The sequence below is a fragment of the Octodon degus genome, unplaced genomic scaffold (genome assembly GCF_000260255.1).
Source record: "Octodon degus isolate 3935 unplaced genomic scaffold, OctDeg1.0 scaffold00044, whole genome shotgun sequence".
Classification (NCBI taxonomy): domain Eukaryota; kingdom Metazoa; phylum Chordata; class Mammalia; order Rodentia; family Octodontidae; genus Octodon; species Octodon degus.
Window position 1 is genome coordinate 11,248,898 of NW_004524620.1, and position 18,003 is coordinate 11,266,900.

Sequence of the window (18,003 nt, forward strand, 5' to 3'; positions counted from 1 at the left end):
ACTGAGCCAGCTCCCTGGCCCTACATGTCACCTTTCTAAATGCAATATTTACTTATGTCTCCTGCCTAACACACACCTCAGTCTATGAACTTAATTTTTTCCATGATTCTGGATGTAGAATTTGTTTCATGATCATGCTTGCAACTGGAACAAATGTTGTGACCAGAATTATAAAAAGAATTAAGTTTATGAACCAACATGCCACAGTATGTCTTGACTAGTAGACGTGCAGTTGTTTACACCCTTTGATAAACTTTATCATGGGTCTCCTTTCCTTCCTAATTGTAAGTAACACATTTCCTAGGGATATTTTGCCATTATAATTTCTCTTGTTTTTTCTCTGTACTGTTATTATTATTAACAAATCTTTATATTAGAATTGTTATGAAAAGGTGGTGTATGCACATATATAGGTGCAGAGGTTGTTGTTGTAGTCAGAGAATATTGATGTCATAAACCTCTAAGAAGCAGAGATGGCTTCTTTCATATTAATTTTTGTGAATCTTTGAGAACATTACAAATATTTCTTTTGTTCCTTTTTCTTTTAAGATTTATTTTGTGTAAATGTATCATAAATTTGAAGCTATAGGTAAATAAAAATACTGTAAAGTATATTTAAATAAATTATATTTATTTAGGTTTTTTTTTATTCTAGGGAAGGGTCTACAGGGTGTTCAGGGTCTCACTAGTAGATCTGACTCTAGTGGTCCTGTTGTTTACAGCCTCCCAAGAGCTGGGGTTATAGGCACGCAACAGCATGCCCAGTCTTAATTGCCCTCTCGGTGTGCCCTGGGGGTGGGGCCTGAACCCCTGGCCCCTGGGGGTGGGGCTTGAACTCCTGGCCCCTGCACCTGCTTGCAGGCACTTTAATCTGCTGAGCTATTTGGCTGGCCCTTCTTTAGGTATTTTTATCTTCAAGTTGAATATAGAAAATAATTTCCAGTTTTGTGTGATCTGTATCAGGATTAATTCACATAGGAATCTGGAAAACTATCTCAGAAGAGTTCTTTTCTTTGACCCTTACTACCGTGCCACTTTCACATGTACATTTGTCTTCTCATTTACCAGTTTTACCCTGGGTGGCTTGGGAAGGATTATTTTTCTCTTGTGGTGTTCTTCTTCTTTCTAACTTTCTTGCCCCCATCATCTTCAATTGGGATTAGAGGAGCAAAGGAATCCCAGTCTAGGCTTCTGACATCACAAAACAGAATTGGTAATGAAGCTTTAAAGGGTCTTTGGTTTGAAAACTTAATCTGCTTTTTGTGATTCTTTTTAATATATTGAAAGTTCTGTATAATAGAAAATGCAGGCTTAACCTAGCTTGTATACAAAACTGTCTGATGACAATAGTTGACATCAGTACTTACTAATTCTTGGAACTGAAGTGTTAACTAAATTTCAATAAGAAGGTGGTACCATGACTACATATCCAAAGCATTTATTACTATCAAGCTATAAAAAAATTGATAAGCATTTGCCTTTGAAAGTCATAGCTCCATCAATACTTTCTAGGTATATGTGATAAATATTAAATATTTTATATATTATTTCTTTTAATAAGTTTTCTGCAGTAAAAAATAATAAATGAAAAATAGGAAGCCAGTCTATACCCTTAGATGAATACAGTTATTTAACTGAGATGGTCTTTATTCATCCTTCCATTTATTGCTTGGTTTGCACAGGAAAGAACTGCAGGAGCTGCAGAATCTTTACAAACAGAGCAGCGCGCACACAGCACAGCAAGCAGAGCTGATCCAGCAGCTTCAGGCTCTCAATGCAGATGCACAGAATGTACTAAAAAACCAGGAGGAGGTTCACACAGCTGAGAGTCAATCGTATCAAAAAGTATGCATTTATTTTGTCATAAGATTATAGGTCTGTATGTATAAACTTAAGAAAATATGTAGAAATCAAGTTTGTAGAATTTTAGCATTGTTTTGTTCTCTTTTACATATAGATTGTTTCTTCTAAGTTAACAGTGAAATATTTAATTTGGAAATATTTAACTTTTTGTGTTTTCCTTATAGTTACTGGAACTGAATCTTTTAAAAATGATAAATCTATCTCATAGACTATGGTTCTTAGAAAATGAAATTTTTATGTTATGAAATAGTCTTGGAGTGTAATCCTAGAGTTAGAGGATTTGAGGAATAGAACTATTTAACCTTTCATGTGAGAAAATATTTAGTCAACTGTGATCCTAGTTTAAGACCTAAGGCAAACTTTCATTATAAAAGTTGCATATTATTTTATTGACAAATCACAGTCACAAACAGGAATGCTAATGAAGTCTTCAGGGTCAATATTTTACAAGGATTTTTCTCTATTTTGGGGGGAGTTTTTCTTTTCATTAGTCATTTTACTTTAGGAAGTCTTCAAGAAGGCTTATCCAATTATTTCGTTATGCTAACTGAATCAGCAAAAATAATTATAGCTTATAATTTAAAAATCCCTTTATTGAGTTCTATATATTTCTTATGTGCTGCTCTAACACATTTATGTAAAAAATTTAGTTTATATAGACAAATACTATGAGAGCCACCAGATTCTCATTTAGTAGTTAAGGCTGGTGAGGCTGAAAGTAGTGAACTAGTACAATAAACTGAATTTTTTTTAATGCTCTCATCTAAAATGAAAATCTAACATCTACAATTAAAACAAAACAAATAACTTTATTAAGTAAATTTTAAGTACATGTTTTTAAATGGTGCTTTAGAGCAGAGGTTTTTAGTATACATTCTGTATTCCCCTCATGCTTCCCGAAGGATATAGTGATGCCAAGCAGAGGGCGGAGTCTGACCTCTCTACTTTTGAGCAGCTCTGCCCTTTGTTTTGAATTTCACCTGAGTATGCTAAACCAGCTTCCACTGCTAAAATTGTTAGGAAATTTACATTTGTTAGTAAATTAAATTGTTGCTGTTGATGATTATCAGTTGAAATTCTTTTTCCTTTCCTGGTGTCTGGCTCACTACAGATGTGTGATTTTCCTTCTTTAGTTTCTAGCTATTCCTTTCAGTTTCTTTGCAGTTCTTCATAGTCCTTTTGCCTTTTTAGTGTTAACATGCTTCATACCTCATTCTGGAGATTGCTTTTCTGTTCAGACTCACATCCTGGGTGATTCTATCCAATCACCTCTGCTTCATGCAAGTCAAACCATCTACCTGCTGAGAACTTCCAAATTTGTTTATCCAACCTGAATCTCTTTCCTGAATGTAAAGATAATATCTCATTGCTTACTGTCTTGTTGCTAGTTCAGACTGGGGAAGCTTACTCAAGATTCAGGCAGCCTGAAGAAGAGAGGTGAACGATGGACTGGGTGAAACATTTTTATTCACCTGCTTAGCACATTGTCCATTTCATTGCTCCTGTGGACCCAGCCACTGTGCACTTACATAGTCAGGCACCTAGCCAGCCCATTCTCAAGCAGTCCATAGCCTGTTAGTTGGCTCCACCCTCCTGGCAGTTGCCTTTGTACCAAAACACACAATAGTGGCGATGTGCCAATAACAACCTTGGTTATGTAAGTTATTTACCCCAGCCAATGTTGACCATGGCCACAGAGGTAGCATTGAGGTATTGGGATATGCACCTGCACTGGAGTTCAGTTAACACTGGACCCACTGCTTCTCCGATCCTCTTCTCTTCATAGTCTGAACCAAAAACTTCATTCGTGTTTCCTGCCCATAGAAATCTTTTTTCTTGAATGTGCAGTGGGCATCTCACACATAGTATGTTCAAAACTAAGCTATTGTCTGCCATCTTCAAAGTATTTTCATAATTTTATTTCCTACTACTCCTACCGTCAGCATTATGTGTAGGCCACTAACATATATTACCTGGTTACAATAATTTATCACTTTGTTTCTTTGGTCTTTCTGCTTTTACTCCATTATCACCTTGGATGCCAGGATTTTCTTGCTAAGTTTTAATAAATCAGGTTAGTCCCTCTTTTCTTCAGATCCCTTTAGGGATTTCTTATCCCATTAAAAAAGTAAAAGCCTAAGTTTCTTCTATCACCTGGGCAGTCCTACATTAACTGTCTCTGCATTACCTCTCTGATCACATTTTCACCTTCTCTTCTCCTTATGTGCTCTCTTTCTGCCCTGTTAACCTTGTTTTTGTTCTTTGAACATTCCAAGCATTCTTAAACCTCAAGGTCTTTACACTTGCATCCAGTGCCTGAAAAATTGCTCCCATAGGTTTAAGGGTCAATACTGTTCTACTTCCTTTATTTAGTACTTCTTACAGCTTAAAATTAATTGATGAAGACATTAAACTAAGAATGATGAATGTTGTAATACTAGAACTAGGGGCAAAATGTGAACATAGCTGGGACCTTTTCCTATTCTAAGAATAAAGAAGGATCTTTGGGGAGCATGGTGGTACAGGCTGATAATTCCAGCATCCTTGAAGGCTGAGTGGATCGTAAGTTTGAGCCAGGTCTAGGCAACTTAGTGACTTAAAGAGACCCTGTCTTTAAAAACTTTCTTTAAATGATAGGGGTTATAGTTCAGTATGGAAGCCATGGGTTTAATCCCTAGTACCACAGAAAACAGAAGAGGGGGGTTCTCCTTGGTAAAGTAATGATGATGTGTTCAAGATATCAGACAGCAGCTTAGTTGCAAACTCTTAAGTGAGATACTGACTAAACATTCAAGTAATATTGGTGACATTTATTCTAAAAATATGACAGGTGAGACAAATTATATATAATAGTTATGTAGCGTGCTTATGAATAGTACTGAGGCAGAAGAAAAGCAAAGAAAGAGCAAACAGAACTTGTGCTTGATTTTTCTTATGTTTAATTTTTTTTGGTCCTCTTTTTTTTACAATTGAATTTCCATTTTCCTTCTGTGTTTTTTTTCCAAACATACATCAGCAGTGAGGAAAAGGACTAATTCATTGATATTTCAGTTTAAAATTCTGAAATTGTAATTTCCATTGTAGAATTTTAATTTTGAAATCGCTTTAGATTCTTAAGCGATTAGATCATAGAGTTTGGTCATATGGTTTTTATTAGTGTTCTTAGCTGAGCTTAATTTAAAAGTGAGCTTTCTTAACAATTTGTATGTTATATGCAGATAGTCAACATTATAATTGTTTCCTTTAGTGGAAACAACTATAATGTATAGTTGTATATGTATAAATGGTTATCCATAAGAAGAAAAAAAACCTGTCTTTTATAGTTCTATCTCAAGGCAAATATTGTTAACATTTTGACTATTTCCTTGAAGAGTTTGAAATACATTTTAACATACCATTGAGTGCAATAGTAATATGCTTCACTTTAACATTGTAAGAAATAAAACCATGGCATATATTTTTTTAGAAATAGTAATATAATTTGTTTAACCATTTTAATATATTGTTTATTCTTTCACTATTGTAAATAAAGCTTCAATAAACATCGCTTAGTTACTAGTCCAAATTCTTATTACTCATTAGTGCACACTGAATACACACAGAAGTCCCAAATCCACTTACTTATGGGAAGAGAAGTCAATAATATATTAATGTTGTGTATGTCACTCTTAGCTTGTAAATGTAGATGAATCTTTTAAAAATTATTAAGTAAAAGCACAGGGGATTATGGAGTTTGAAGGGTACATGCCTACCACATGATAAGTATATGTCTGATTGCCTTTTAAAGAGCTGCATACTTTTATAACTTGCTTTCCACAATGCAGTTTAAAAATCATAGATGTTTACTTGAATTGTAGGAGTATCTTCAAACTCTGCAGAGATATTTCTATGTTAGTTTAACTAGTATACTGTTTACTTACTTTTAATGATGAGTGCATGGCTTTGCAGGATGTTAAACTATAGAGAATTTAAGATACACTTGAGCTACAATTTAGATCCAAACTATCCCCTAAAGTTTTGTATGGTAAAAGCTCAGAGCCATCCTGTGGCTCTGCTGGGAGATGGGGAACCGTTAGGAGCAGGGGCCAATGTAAGGAAGTTAGGCCATTAACAGTGTTCTCCATTTGTATCCCCTTTTTTTTGTTTAATTTTGTCAGAAAAGGGTATTCCATTGCCACTTAAATATTGTAGGTGCATGAATTCAGTAAAATATTCCAAGATAGTCCAGTAGCCCATGATAGTCGTGGGTTATCTGTAGGACTGGCAACGTCAGAAGGTGTTCACTTGAGCCCTTTACAGTGCAGCATATTAATATGGCTTTACTTCTTATACCTCGTTTTCACACTTTTCTGCTGGCTGGTTAAGACCAAGATAAAGCAAGACTATATAACAAGAAATGTAACTTTTGTATTGAGGGAGATCTTAGAACCTTTGTCTCTTCCTGGTTGTTGCTGTTGTGTTTGTTTTTCTTTCTGACACCTGTGAGGTAAAACTTTTTTCTTCAGTCACTTTTTGCCATGACTTTTGCTGTGGCGTGCACCTTGCCAAGGCCCACAGCATCTTGCTTAAATGACCAAGGGCTGAGCTTCAGGACTTGTAGGCCAAAATTCTTAATTCATGCTTGTGTGTTTCATGCTTGTATCAGTCAGGCTTAGTGAATTCCCGATGAAATAGTCCTATTTTTATTTTTTCTTTCTAAATAAATAAAGTCAGGCTGATATACCTTATCATTCCTTCATGTTCTTTTTTATTTTTGGTGGAACCAGGGATTGAACTCAGGTCCTTGCACTTGCCAGGGAAGCGCTTATTCCACTGAGCTATCTCCCCAGCCCCTCCTTCATGTTCTTGCCTGGTACAACACATACTTTTCTCACATTTCTGCTGTCTTCAAAATGACTGTTTTCTATCCATTCCAATAAAATTGTCATAGTTGAGTTCAAAGGTATTTCTTTTTTCATGAAGCCTATTGTGACCAATGTTTTGTCACAGTGCCAAAAAGAAGCTAACAAAAAATTTGTGGGAAGAAGTGCAATTGTTGGGTGTGTATCCAGCGGTGTGGTTCAGAGGCTTTGGAATTGCTTATTACACTGTTAGAAGTCTTTGATAACTTTTGGTTGTTTATGGACCAAGTCCAACATCCTGGCATTGAAGAGTCCTTGTACTCTTTGTCTGTAATTTTATTGTCTTAATTGTCTCTTATTGCTCCTTTTGATTCACCTCAGAAATCTATAATGCTACTTGAGAATATATCAGTCAACCTTAATGAATTCTCAATGTAATATCCTGTTTTTATTTTTTTCTAAATAAGTCAATTAAGTTCAGGTTGGCTGACATACCTTATCATTCCTTCATGTTCTTTCTTAACACAGTACATACTTTTAAAAAACATTTGTACTCTCTTTAGAATGACTTTTCTGTCCATTCCAATAAAATTGTCATAGCTCAGTTCTTGACCTTATTTTTTATGAAGCCTGTTGAAGTTAATGTAGGTAACTTAAAAGTTTCATGTTTTTTTTGAAATGTAATACTCTTTTTCTATATTACATTGGTCAGTAATACATACTACCTTTATGATACAAGTTAGTGTTTGTATTGGTATTTGGCTCTATCATTTAGTTTTCTTGTATTTTTATCTTGTTTTTCTCTTAGGCTATTAAAATAGCATGATCATAAGTACATTGTTATATACAGTTCATGTGTGTGAGCGCACATATACACCTTACCAGCTTATTGATTATTAATGTAATCTGGATTTTTAAAAATAGCTTTACAATGAGTTACATACATGCTTTGAAACCACGAAGTCAAGTGAAGCTGTGCTGCGGCAGAGTGTTGCTAATCTTCAAGATCAGCTAGTTGAAAAAGAACAAGAAAATGCAAAATTAAAAGAAAAGCTTCAGAATGTGGAAGGAGTCCTGCATCCTTTACCTCAAGAAGATGATTCTGATCACTCAGCCCAGGTGAGAAACATTTTCTAAATATTCTTCTCTCCTATGATTGACTTAAAGTTGAATCAGGTTTGCATACTAGAATATAAATTATGGCTGTTTGTATTTTGCTACATTTTATACTGTTTTTAAGCATGAATATTGTCTATAATGTAAATTCATACAGAAATACATGTGGAAATAGAATATATCAAGCATAGTTGACTTTCTATCTGCAGGTTTTGCATTTGTAAATTAACCAACCACAGATCAAATCTATTTGATAAAAGAATTGTATTTGTACTGAATATATACAAGTTTTTTTGGTTATTCCCTAAACAGTGCAATATAACAACTATTTATATAGAGCTCACGTTCTGGTATGTGTTATAAATAGCCAAGAGATTATTTGAAATGTATAGAGTGATATGAGTAAATTGTATAAAAATATTATGCTATTTTGTGTGAAGGACCTGAGCATTTACAAATACTAGCATTTTGCCAAGTTTAGGAAAGAATCCTCTGAGGATATTTATGGACAACTGTATGGTAACTGTGATGAATTATTTTGTTATTTAAGAGAAAACAAGTCATTGTATTTTTAAGACTTCTTCCTGAAGAATGTAATGGAAACAATATACAATATATCTCATAAAATACTTAATTATAATGCTTAGTATATGATACTTCCTATTTGTCCTATTCTAATTGATATTGAGTGTGGCTGCATCATACCGATTTCTCATGGTAAATCAACTTAAATAAATTCCTCCCCCTTTTTACCTGAAGATTTTTCGTACATAAAAATGTCAGTATTAATGAAGTCTGTGTCATAGAATTTTGTGAAGATTGTTGACATAGCACAAATCAAGACAGGTACTTTCAGTAGTCCTTGAAATTTTAGTTTATTAATTTACTTCATAATTTGAATTAACCCATACAGTTTAATTTTATTTTAATTTATTTTCCAATAGTAATGTCTGAACAAAGAACACTTTCACTTGTGAAAAGCTTGGTGTTAGCACAAAAAGTTTTAAATTTAAATATATATATTTACCAGGAATCAAACTCAAGACTTTGTATCCCTGGTCCTAATGGTTATTATTTTATAGAGTAAATCTTTCCCATCCCTTAAATTTCAGCCTATAGTTATCTATACACTTACTATATTTGTTCAGGTCCTCTTTTTCTTTTAACTCAGTCTGAAAATTTTTTGCTTTTTATTGAATGTTAGTTCACTTAAAATGTAATATAATTGTTAATATGGTTGGATTTAGGTTCATTCTGTATTTTATTCTTGTCTCTTCTATTAGGTTAATTGACTTTAAAAAATCAATTTAAAACTCACTTTTCTGTGTTCTGGATTCCAGTGTTTCTGCTGTCATAAGTTGGTGGGAATTTCTTTCTTTGCTTACTTAAATGTAACATGTCAGTTCTTTGTCACTCTCTTTTTTCTCCTCTCCTGCAGTACTGATGATTGAACCCAGGGACTTAACAGTGAATCATATCCTCAGCCCTTTAATTTGTTTCTTTTTCTTTTTTTGAGACAGTGTTTCTAAATCACTAAGCTGCCTGGGGTAGAGCTTAATTTATGATCTTCCTGCCTCAATCTTCCAGAGTGATAGAATTATCATTTATCAGCTAGTTTTTTTCTTTCTTCTTTTTCTTCAAGATTTTAGTTTTAACTTTAAGTCTTTTACATCTCATGTTTCAGGTTTGAGTTTTTTAATCATTCCTGAGCTGAGATTAATGTTTTGGGCTGAGCTTATTGATTTTTGAAATATTTTTAGCTGAATTGGAAACTAGACCTTGAACTAGAAATCTTTTTTTCTCAGTCCTAGGTGTGTATCACCATATTTGCTTAAACTAGTATTTTTAAAAATCTATATTATATACAGATTACTCATATTATTAACCTTCTTACTCTGCATTTTAAGGGTTATGGTAGCATGTCAGCTATGAAAAATATTGGCTTTTTGTATTATAATTTATGTTTATATAGTTTAGCCATATTTTTTCAAAAAATGAAGTTGAGTATGTTCTCTGTTGTCTCTGTCATGGTTTAAACAAGCTCATTCCCTTGAGTATATTATAGTATTTATGGCTTCTCTGTCCTTGCAGTTATGCATATTAACATGGAAAAGTGAATAAAACTAACTTTACTGTGGTGTTGTAGAATTACTTAGCAATGGAAACAAAGAATGTTCCAAGCAGAGGGAGCAAATGTAAAGCTCATTAGACAGGACCTTGCCTCGCAGAGAGGCCAGTGTGGCTAGATGAAGAGAGTGAGGGTGAGAGTAGTGAGAGGTGATCTTGTACAGCCCCATGTGAAGCAGGTCTTGCAGGGCCTTGTTAGGCCATGCAAAAATGAAGATTTTACTGTAAGTGCAATGGAAAATCATTGATATGTTTTAAGTAGGACATGAACATAAAGCCTATTGGAGTGTTTAATCAGAAGAGTTATGAGATTTAGGTTGATGCCTTAGCAGGATCATCCTGACTGCAATGTAGAAAGGAGACAAAAAGGCCTTGGGATCAGAGATACTGGCTGAAGTGGCAGTTGTAGTGGTCCAGATAAGACTTGGTGAGTCTTGGAACAAGATTATAAAAAATGATTGATTTCTGGAAATAACTCAAAATTAGAGCCCATAAAATCTAACGATAGCTTCTTATGTGCATTATGGAAAGAAGGAAAGATTAAAAATGTATTCAGGATTTTGAGGTCTGATGAGCTGAACGATATGGTTTTACTCTTATGAATCTTATAGATAGTAATACAGATAGCAAAATGGTATAAAATGTGCAGTAATTAAATATGAATCAAGTAGGTCCTTTTCATGAGCATATTTATGGAGAGGAGCAGGTTGCCAAAAGTAGTACTGGAAATCAGACAATTTTATCTTAAATGATCAGTGGATTAATGAATACATCAAAAGAGAAATTTAAAGATTTCTTGAAACAAATGAAGATGAAGGCATTAAACAGACCAATAAAGAGTAATAAAATTAAGTTAGTATAAATAGTATTCAATTGAAAACAGTTCAGGACTGGGTGGGTTTACTGAAGGGTACCGAAACTTTAAAGAGCTAATGCCAGTTTTTCTTACATTATTCCACAGCATTGAAATTGATCAGTTTTTAACACTCACTCTATAATATTAACATTGGACAAAAAGATACAACAAAAACAAATTATACTTGATGAACAGAAATGTGAAAACTCTTAGCAAATCTACTAACAGATCCAGAAACATTAAAAAAGAAAGATCATGCACCACCATGATCATATGAAATTTATCCCCAGATTGCAATGATGGTTCAGCAGCAACAAATCAATAAATGCAGTACAGAACATGAGCAGGGTGAAGGATTAAAAATCATGCCATTGTCTTCATAGATGTGGAAAAGGGTCTCATAAAATTCAATATTCCTTCATTTATCAAACCCTAAAAAAATTAAGTACAAAAGGAATGTATGTCAACCCCATAAATGTTGTGTATCAGTTAGGGCTTACTAGAGAATCAGATACAACACAAGATATACAAATGTGTAAGAAGTCACAAGATTGGATTATGATGATGAGGAAGCATGCAGAAGAGTCCAGTCCAAAGTCTGGAGCTCGCTGCAATGTCTGTGTGGGCCCTTATCATGAGGTCAGTGGTCTGTGATGCAGCGCTGAGGAATCTCTGTGAACCCTGAAGAGCACAACAGAAGGCTGAGGAGCCCCAGAAGCTGAATGGTCTGCCCCAGAATCCTGGAGACAAGAACCTCTCTGAAGGGAAAGACTGGAGCTCCTCCCAAAAACCAGCTATCAGTCCTTCCTCATCCCCCCTTTCAAAAAATTTGTATTTTTAAAAGAGAGTATAAAATAGTATTAAAGTAGAAACATTACAAATGATACAGATTTTTATTAAACAAAATAACATGAATTTCACAATATTTGTTGTATTGCATGGCGTTGTTTTCAAATTAGTTGTTCATATTACCAGATATATGGATGCAAAATTTGAAGAATAAGGAAAAAAGTATATAAGAAATGAAGGGAAAAGGTCAAAGAATTGAAAAAAGGAGACAAAACAAATTAAGCTCTGACTGCTTCTTTCCATAGACAGCAGAAATCCACAGTACAGTTGTCTAAACCATCCTGCATACCTGCATAGACATATCTCTTTCCCACACTCCCTCTGCTGTCCTCCTCAACTCAGTAACTCATGTCCTTTGTATTGTATGCAGCCTACTGGCCCTGGGGGGTGGGGTGGTTCCCTGCCATCCGCTTGTACAGGCTCAGGATAAATACAAAGTAAGGACCCTGGGCTGCCTGCTGAGTCACTTAGTTAAGCTTTTAAACTCTTCAGGTTAACACGGTGTATCAACAATAACAGACTGTATATAACAAACCTATAGCTGCCACCATATGAAATGAGATATTGTTTCCTCTGAGATCAAGAACAAGATAAAAATGTTCTTTACCACTTGTGCTTAATATAGTACAGTATTGCAAGTCTTGGCCAGAACAATTAGGTCAGAGCAAGAAAGAAAGAAAGTGTATCCATATAGAAAAGGCCACATTATACTCTCTGGACAACATCATTTTTGGAGAAAAACCTAAATAATTCACCAAAAGAAGCTATTGCAATTGATAATATAATTTACCAGTGTTGGAGAATACAAAATCAACAATCGATATAATCATTAAGTACTGCAGACATGTACAAAACAAGCAAGAGAACAAAGAGATAGGTGGATAGGGGAGAAAAGAATGGGAAGAGGATGAGAAAAAAATGTGTTATGGGCTGAATGTGGTGGCTATGCCTGTAATCCTAGCACTTGAGAGGCTGAGGCAGGAGGATTGCTGCAAGTTTGAGGTCAGCCTTGGTTACAAAGTGAGTTTAGGGCCAGCTTGAACTGCATGGTGAAAGCCTGCTCAAAAAGACAGGGAAAAAATGTGTTATATACACATATCAACTTCCCACAAGGACTGTAAACATTATATTCTACTCACATGTATTAATAAAAATTTTTTTAAAGAAATGAGTAGCCTTTTAGTAAACTAGTAATAAAATTTGCTGAGAAATCACAAAAACAATTCATTTACTATAGCTATAAAAAAAGATTAGTAGATTTTCTTCATTACAAACTGATGAAAACAGAGGAAACAAAACTTGTCAAGACATCCTGTATTCATATGTTAGAATAATTAATATTGTTTAAATGTCCATAATATGCAGAAAAATCTATAGATTCAGTGCATTTACTTCCAAAATTCTAAAGACATTCTTCACAGGAATAGTAAAAACATTCTTGAAATTTGTAGGGAATCAGAAAAGTCCTAAATAGCTTAAAAGGTCCTGAACAAAAAGAAAAAGGCTGGGTTGGGATGTAGCTCAGTTGTAGAGCCTTGCCTAGATTTGACACGCTCTAGTTTGAATCATTACCTAGAAAAGAAATGGTAGATCGGATAAGGGAGACAAAGTTGAGACATTATAATACCAAACTTAAAAACATACTACAAAAGCTGTATAAACCAAAATAGCTTGATATAGGCATAAAACAAACACAAAGGTGACAGAAAAGATAAGCCGACCCAGAAATGGATCAGTGACTTCATAGTCAACTTATTTTGATAAAGGCAGAAAAATCTACATTGGAGAAAGAAAATGGTGCGAGGAAAACTGAAGGAAATAAACTAGACTGCTATCTGTCACTGTATAAAAAACAACTCACGTTGGGTCAATTATTTAAATGTATGACCTGAATAAGGAAACATAGGAGAAAGATTTCAGGACATTGGTCATGGCAAGCATTTTATATGACCCCAAATTCATGGGCAACAAAAATTAAAATTGACAAATGGAATTATATCAAATTAAAAATCTACTGTAGAGAAATGGACAATTTACAAACTTAGAGAATATACTTGCAAACTATTCATCTGAGAAGGAATTAATTTCTAGAATGTATTTGGAAATCAAACAATTCACCAGCATAAAATGAAATATGATTTAAGAATACATGAATTATCTGAATAAACATTTCTCAAAAGATGAATTGTAAATAAGATGTGAAAAATGCTCAATTCACTAATCAACAGGGAAATGCAAATAGGTACCATCTTATCTTAGAATGACTATTATAAAAACAACAAACAAACAAAAATACTAGGAAGAATATAGAGATAGAACTCTTACACCATTGCTGAGGATGTAAACTAGTACAACCATTATGGTAAATGGTATGGAGAGTCTTAAAATAAACAGTAATACCACTACCATATGATTTAACATTTCTACCCTAAGATGTACATCTGAAAGAAATGAAATCAGTGTGTTGAGATAGCTGTACATTTATTACAGCAGTACTCACAGTACTTAAAATATACAGTCAACTTAGGTATCCAATAGTGAGTGAATGGATAAGTATGATATAAATACATAGTGGCAGTATAAGTATGATGTGAAGGATGTTAATCAGCCACATAAAAACAGATTAATACTGCATGTTCTCTTTTAGCCTGAAGGCTGAAATACTGATCTCAAAGAGGTAGAGAATAGAATAGTGGTTAACAGTCTGGAGAAGAGTTGGGGAGGGAGCAGATGACAAGAGGTGTAGGGATGTACATGGAGAGAATAATAACTTAAGGGTTTTGTAGTAACATGCAGTGTTTTATGATAGTGTTTTGTGCTGTGAAATAACATAGGGTTTTGTGGTAGTGTTTGAAGTATAACGTCTTGTTTAAGAACTTACAGTGTTTTGTGGATAGTTTACAACAGTAAATTAAACATGTAAAAAGAACTAGTAGAGATAATTTTAAATATTTTCAACAAAAAGAAATGATTAGTATCTGTTGTGATATGTATACAAGTGTGGTAATCAGCATTCTGCTCCTGTGTCAAAGTACCTGAGAAGGCCACATTAAAGGAGTAACGATTTATTTGAATTTATGATTTCAGAGGTTTCAGTTTATGGAATTGGCTTCTTTGCTTTGTTTCAGGCAAGGCCTGGAAGTGGTAGTCTGTGGTAGAGGGACCTGTTTGCCTCATGGCAGTGAGAAGTCAAAGAGAGAAAAGAAAGCAGCCAAGGACAGCATACATATGTGCCATTGCTCTGAGTCAACAAAAAATAATTAAAAAGAGACTAAATGGCAAATGGAATATGTGATTGAGCGGAAGTGGTGGGAAGGTTGTAGTCTTTATTTTTAATAAATTTTCTTTGTACATATTTGTAGTGAGACTTTGGATATAAGATTTATGGAAAATAATTTATATAATAATGGATTAAAAATTTTGTAGTCAGTGTGAATTTGGATTACAGACTTAATCACCTCCATGGCAAAGTACTTTGTTTCTCTAAGTCAACTCAGTATTATCATTTATAAAGATGTATATTGAAATAACACCTCTCTGATTGAATTGGTGAAGACTACATGAGGCAGTTCTTGGTGGTCTTGAGAGAAATTTTGGGTCTTAGCATACAGCAAAGATACTTCTTGTGTTAGTAACTTTGAGATTGTTTTTGTTCTGGTGATGATTTTCCCTATTTTTTTCTGATCTTAATTTATAATCTAAATTATTGGTAAACTGACAGTTTGCTATAGAAAAAGTTAATTGGTTCATATGGGACTAAAGATAGAACCTTTGATTTTTTAGTACCCTGCTCTTAACTAACTGAATTTTGAATGACTACCTATGCTCATGTCAAAGGGATAGCTTAGTTTTTTATGGAGAAATGCTCAGTTTATTTCCTCAGGGGAATATTTTCCAGGACAGGACCAGAGAGAAACGTAAGCCTTACATTTACTGCATTTACTTGTAAATGAGACACAGTCTGCTAAGTAAGGATCACAAGATCAGAGTTGTGCTATACACAAGTACCCTGTTCCCCTCTTTGCCAAGCTGTTGAGTTTATGTTGTTTTCGTTTATGTTCTCAGTGTTATTTTCAATTTTTTTACTTGAAATCTACAGATGAATAAGGTAATGTCCATGTTCTGCTAGCAGCTATCGTCAGTGCTCTTGATGCTGCTGTGTTCTCCTTCCTATGCTATGTCACTTTTCTATACAAATACTCTCTTGGATTTTATGCCTATTAATTTCTACCTATTAAAATTATACTTCTTTAATAATATGTTGTTTAGTGGGGCTTTTATTTAAGGCTTAACAGTATCACCATCTATGAGTATCTTAATAAATGACTGAGCTTTTTTTCTTTTTCTATTGAGCCTTATTTTGAAAGATAATTAAGTTGCTGTAATTCTTTTTCCTTCTGTGCAGCAGTCTGTTGTATGAATAAATAAGCAGCTTATGTTGTACAATCCTGTTGTGGATTGTATCTAAATGTCCCTCAAGCCTCATAGGTGGGGCTTTTTGTAGGTGGCTGGATTAGGGTGTGTGCTACTGAGATCAAAGATGTGGTACTGGGATTGGTACATGTTTTAGAGCTAGGATGAAGGCTGCCCCATCTGGTTGTCAATGTTTTCAGCCCTAATGCTGGGTAGGCTGAATAAGATACAGGGGACCTTCAATAGAGCCCAAGAGGGAACTCTCTCTCCCTCTTCTCTTCTCTCTTTTCTCTCTTCTGTCTTCTCTCTTCTCCTCCTTCCTCCTCCTCATCCTCCTCCTTCTTTTTCCTCCTCCTCCTCCTCGACCTCCTCCTCCCTCTTCTTTCTCCTCCTCCTTCTCTCTCTCTGTCTCTCTCTCTGCACCCCCATTACAAAAAGGTATCATCTCTGAACCAAAAAGCATGCCCTTACCACATGCCATATTAATTAATGCTGTTGGTTTTGGATTTCCCAGTCTGCCGAATTTTGAGGTACTTTTTAAAATTTATATGAAACCCAATTTATGATATTTTGTTAGAGAAGTCTGAATGAACCATGACTATCTATTCATTTTGAAAATGAATGCACTTTTTATTGTTATTTTAGTAGCAGTACTTTTCTATACTGGGCTGACATAAACTTCTTTTTCTTTTCTTTTTTTATAAACTTCTATTACATGTCCCTTGATACACATGTATTACTTTATTTTATTTAATTTTTTTTTTTTTTTGTGGAACTGGGGATTGAACTCAGGCGCTTGCACTTGCCAGGCTAGCGCTTATTCTATTGAGGTATCACCCTGGACCTGTATTACACTTTGGATTTTATAACTATGGATGAAATCTCTGGCATAGACATGCAAATGTCCAGTTGTTTGTAAAGGTGGCTTTCTCAAATTATAGATTTCTCATGTGCATCTTTATTTTTTTCATATCTTTTCTCATCCCTGTCTGCCTTCCCCTCCCCTTTCCCTTTCCCTTTCTTTTCTTCCTCCCCTCCCTTGGTTTTTTGAAAGAGGGTCTTACTATGCAGTTCAGGTGCATAATGGCCTGGACTCATTATGAAGCCCAGGCTGTTCTAGAACCTGCAAAGATTTTCCTTCCTCAGCCTTCTGAGTGCTGGGATTATAGGTATTAGTCTTCTCTACCTCCTGCCCTTCCTCTTTCTCTCCTGTCCTTCATTGTTCCTTTCTTCTTTTGGCACTGAGAATTATAACCCAAGCCCTCAGCCTTGTGAATAGTGCATTTGTCACTGAGCTCTATCCCCAAACCCTGATACATTCTTAAAAGGGATAAAATGATGTATCTTATGGTTTATTTTGTATTTCTTTGATTTCTTATATACTGGGTATTTTATGTTCATATTAGTACATGGTCTCACTATGCAGCTCTGCACTTGTAGTGATCCTCCTATCTCAGCCTCCCACCACCGGGATTACATGTGTGTGCCATCACGCCCGGTTTTGGTGGCTAGAACAGTGCACCTGGGGTCCCAGGGCCAGCATGGCATGCAGTACCAGGGATTGAACATGGGTCCTTGTGCTTGTCAGGCAGGTGCTTAGACCACCGAGCTATCTCCTCAGCCTTTGTATCCATTTTTTATTAAAATGTTTTTCTTTTCATTATAATTTTAAAAATATATGTGTATAAAAGCTACATTTCTTGGTGTATAAGTCTTGCTATATCTTGGTCTTAACCATCCAGCAGAAAAGTATAAAAACGAGGTATATAAAGTAAATCCATATTAATATGATGAGCTGTAAAAGGCTCAAGTCAATAACTTCTGAGGATAACTCACTAATATGATAGACTGCTAGACACTGTTAGATTGTTTAGATGAATTCAAACACCTATAGTATTTAGATGCCGATAGAATATTCACCTCTGACAAGACAAAAAA

General features: G+C 34.7%; 1 protein-coding gene across 1 annotated transcript in view; it reads left to right on the forward strand.

Moving 5' to 3' along the window:
• Cntln (centlein) overlaps positions 1–18,003 on the forward strand; it is a 378,305-nt gene that overhangs the window by 130,242 nt on the left and 230,060 nt on the right. The window contains exons 8-9 of the mRNA XM_023715856.1: positions 1,683–1,845; positions 7,629–7,823. Coding sequence (XP_023571624.1) covers positions 1,683–1,845; positions 7,629–7,823 — 358 coding nt within the window. The remainder of the gene's footprint in view (positions 1–1,682; positions 1,846–7,628; positions 7,824–18,003) is intronic.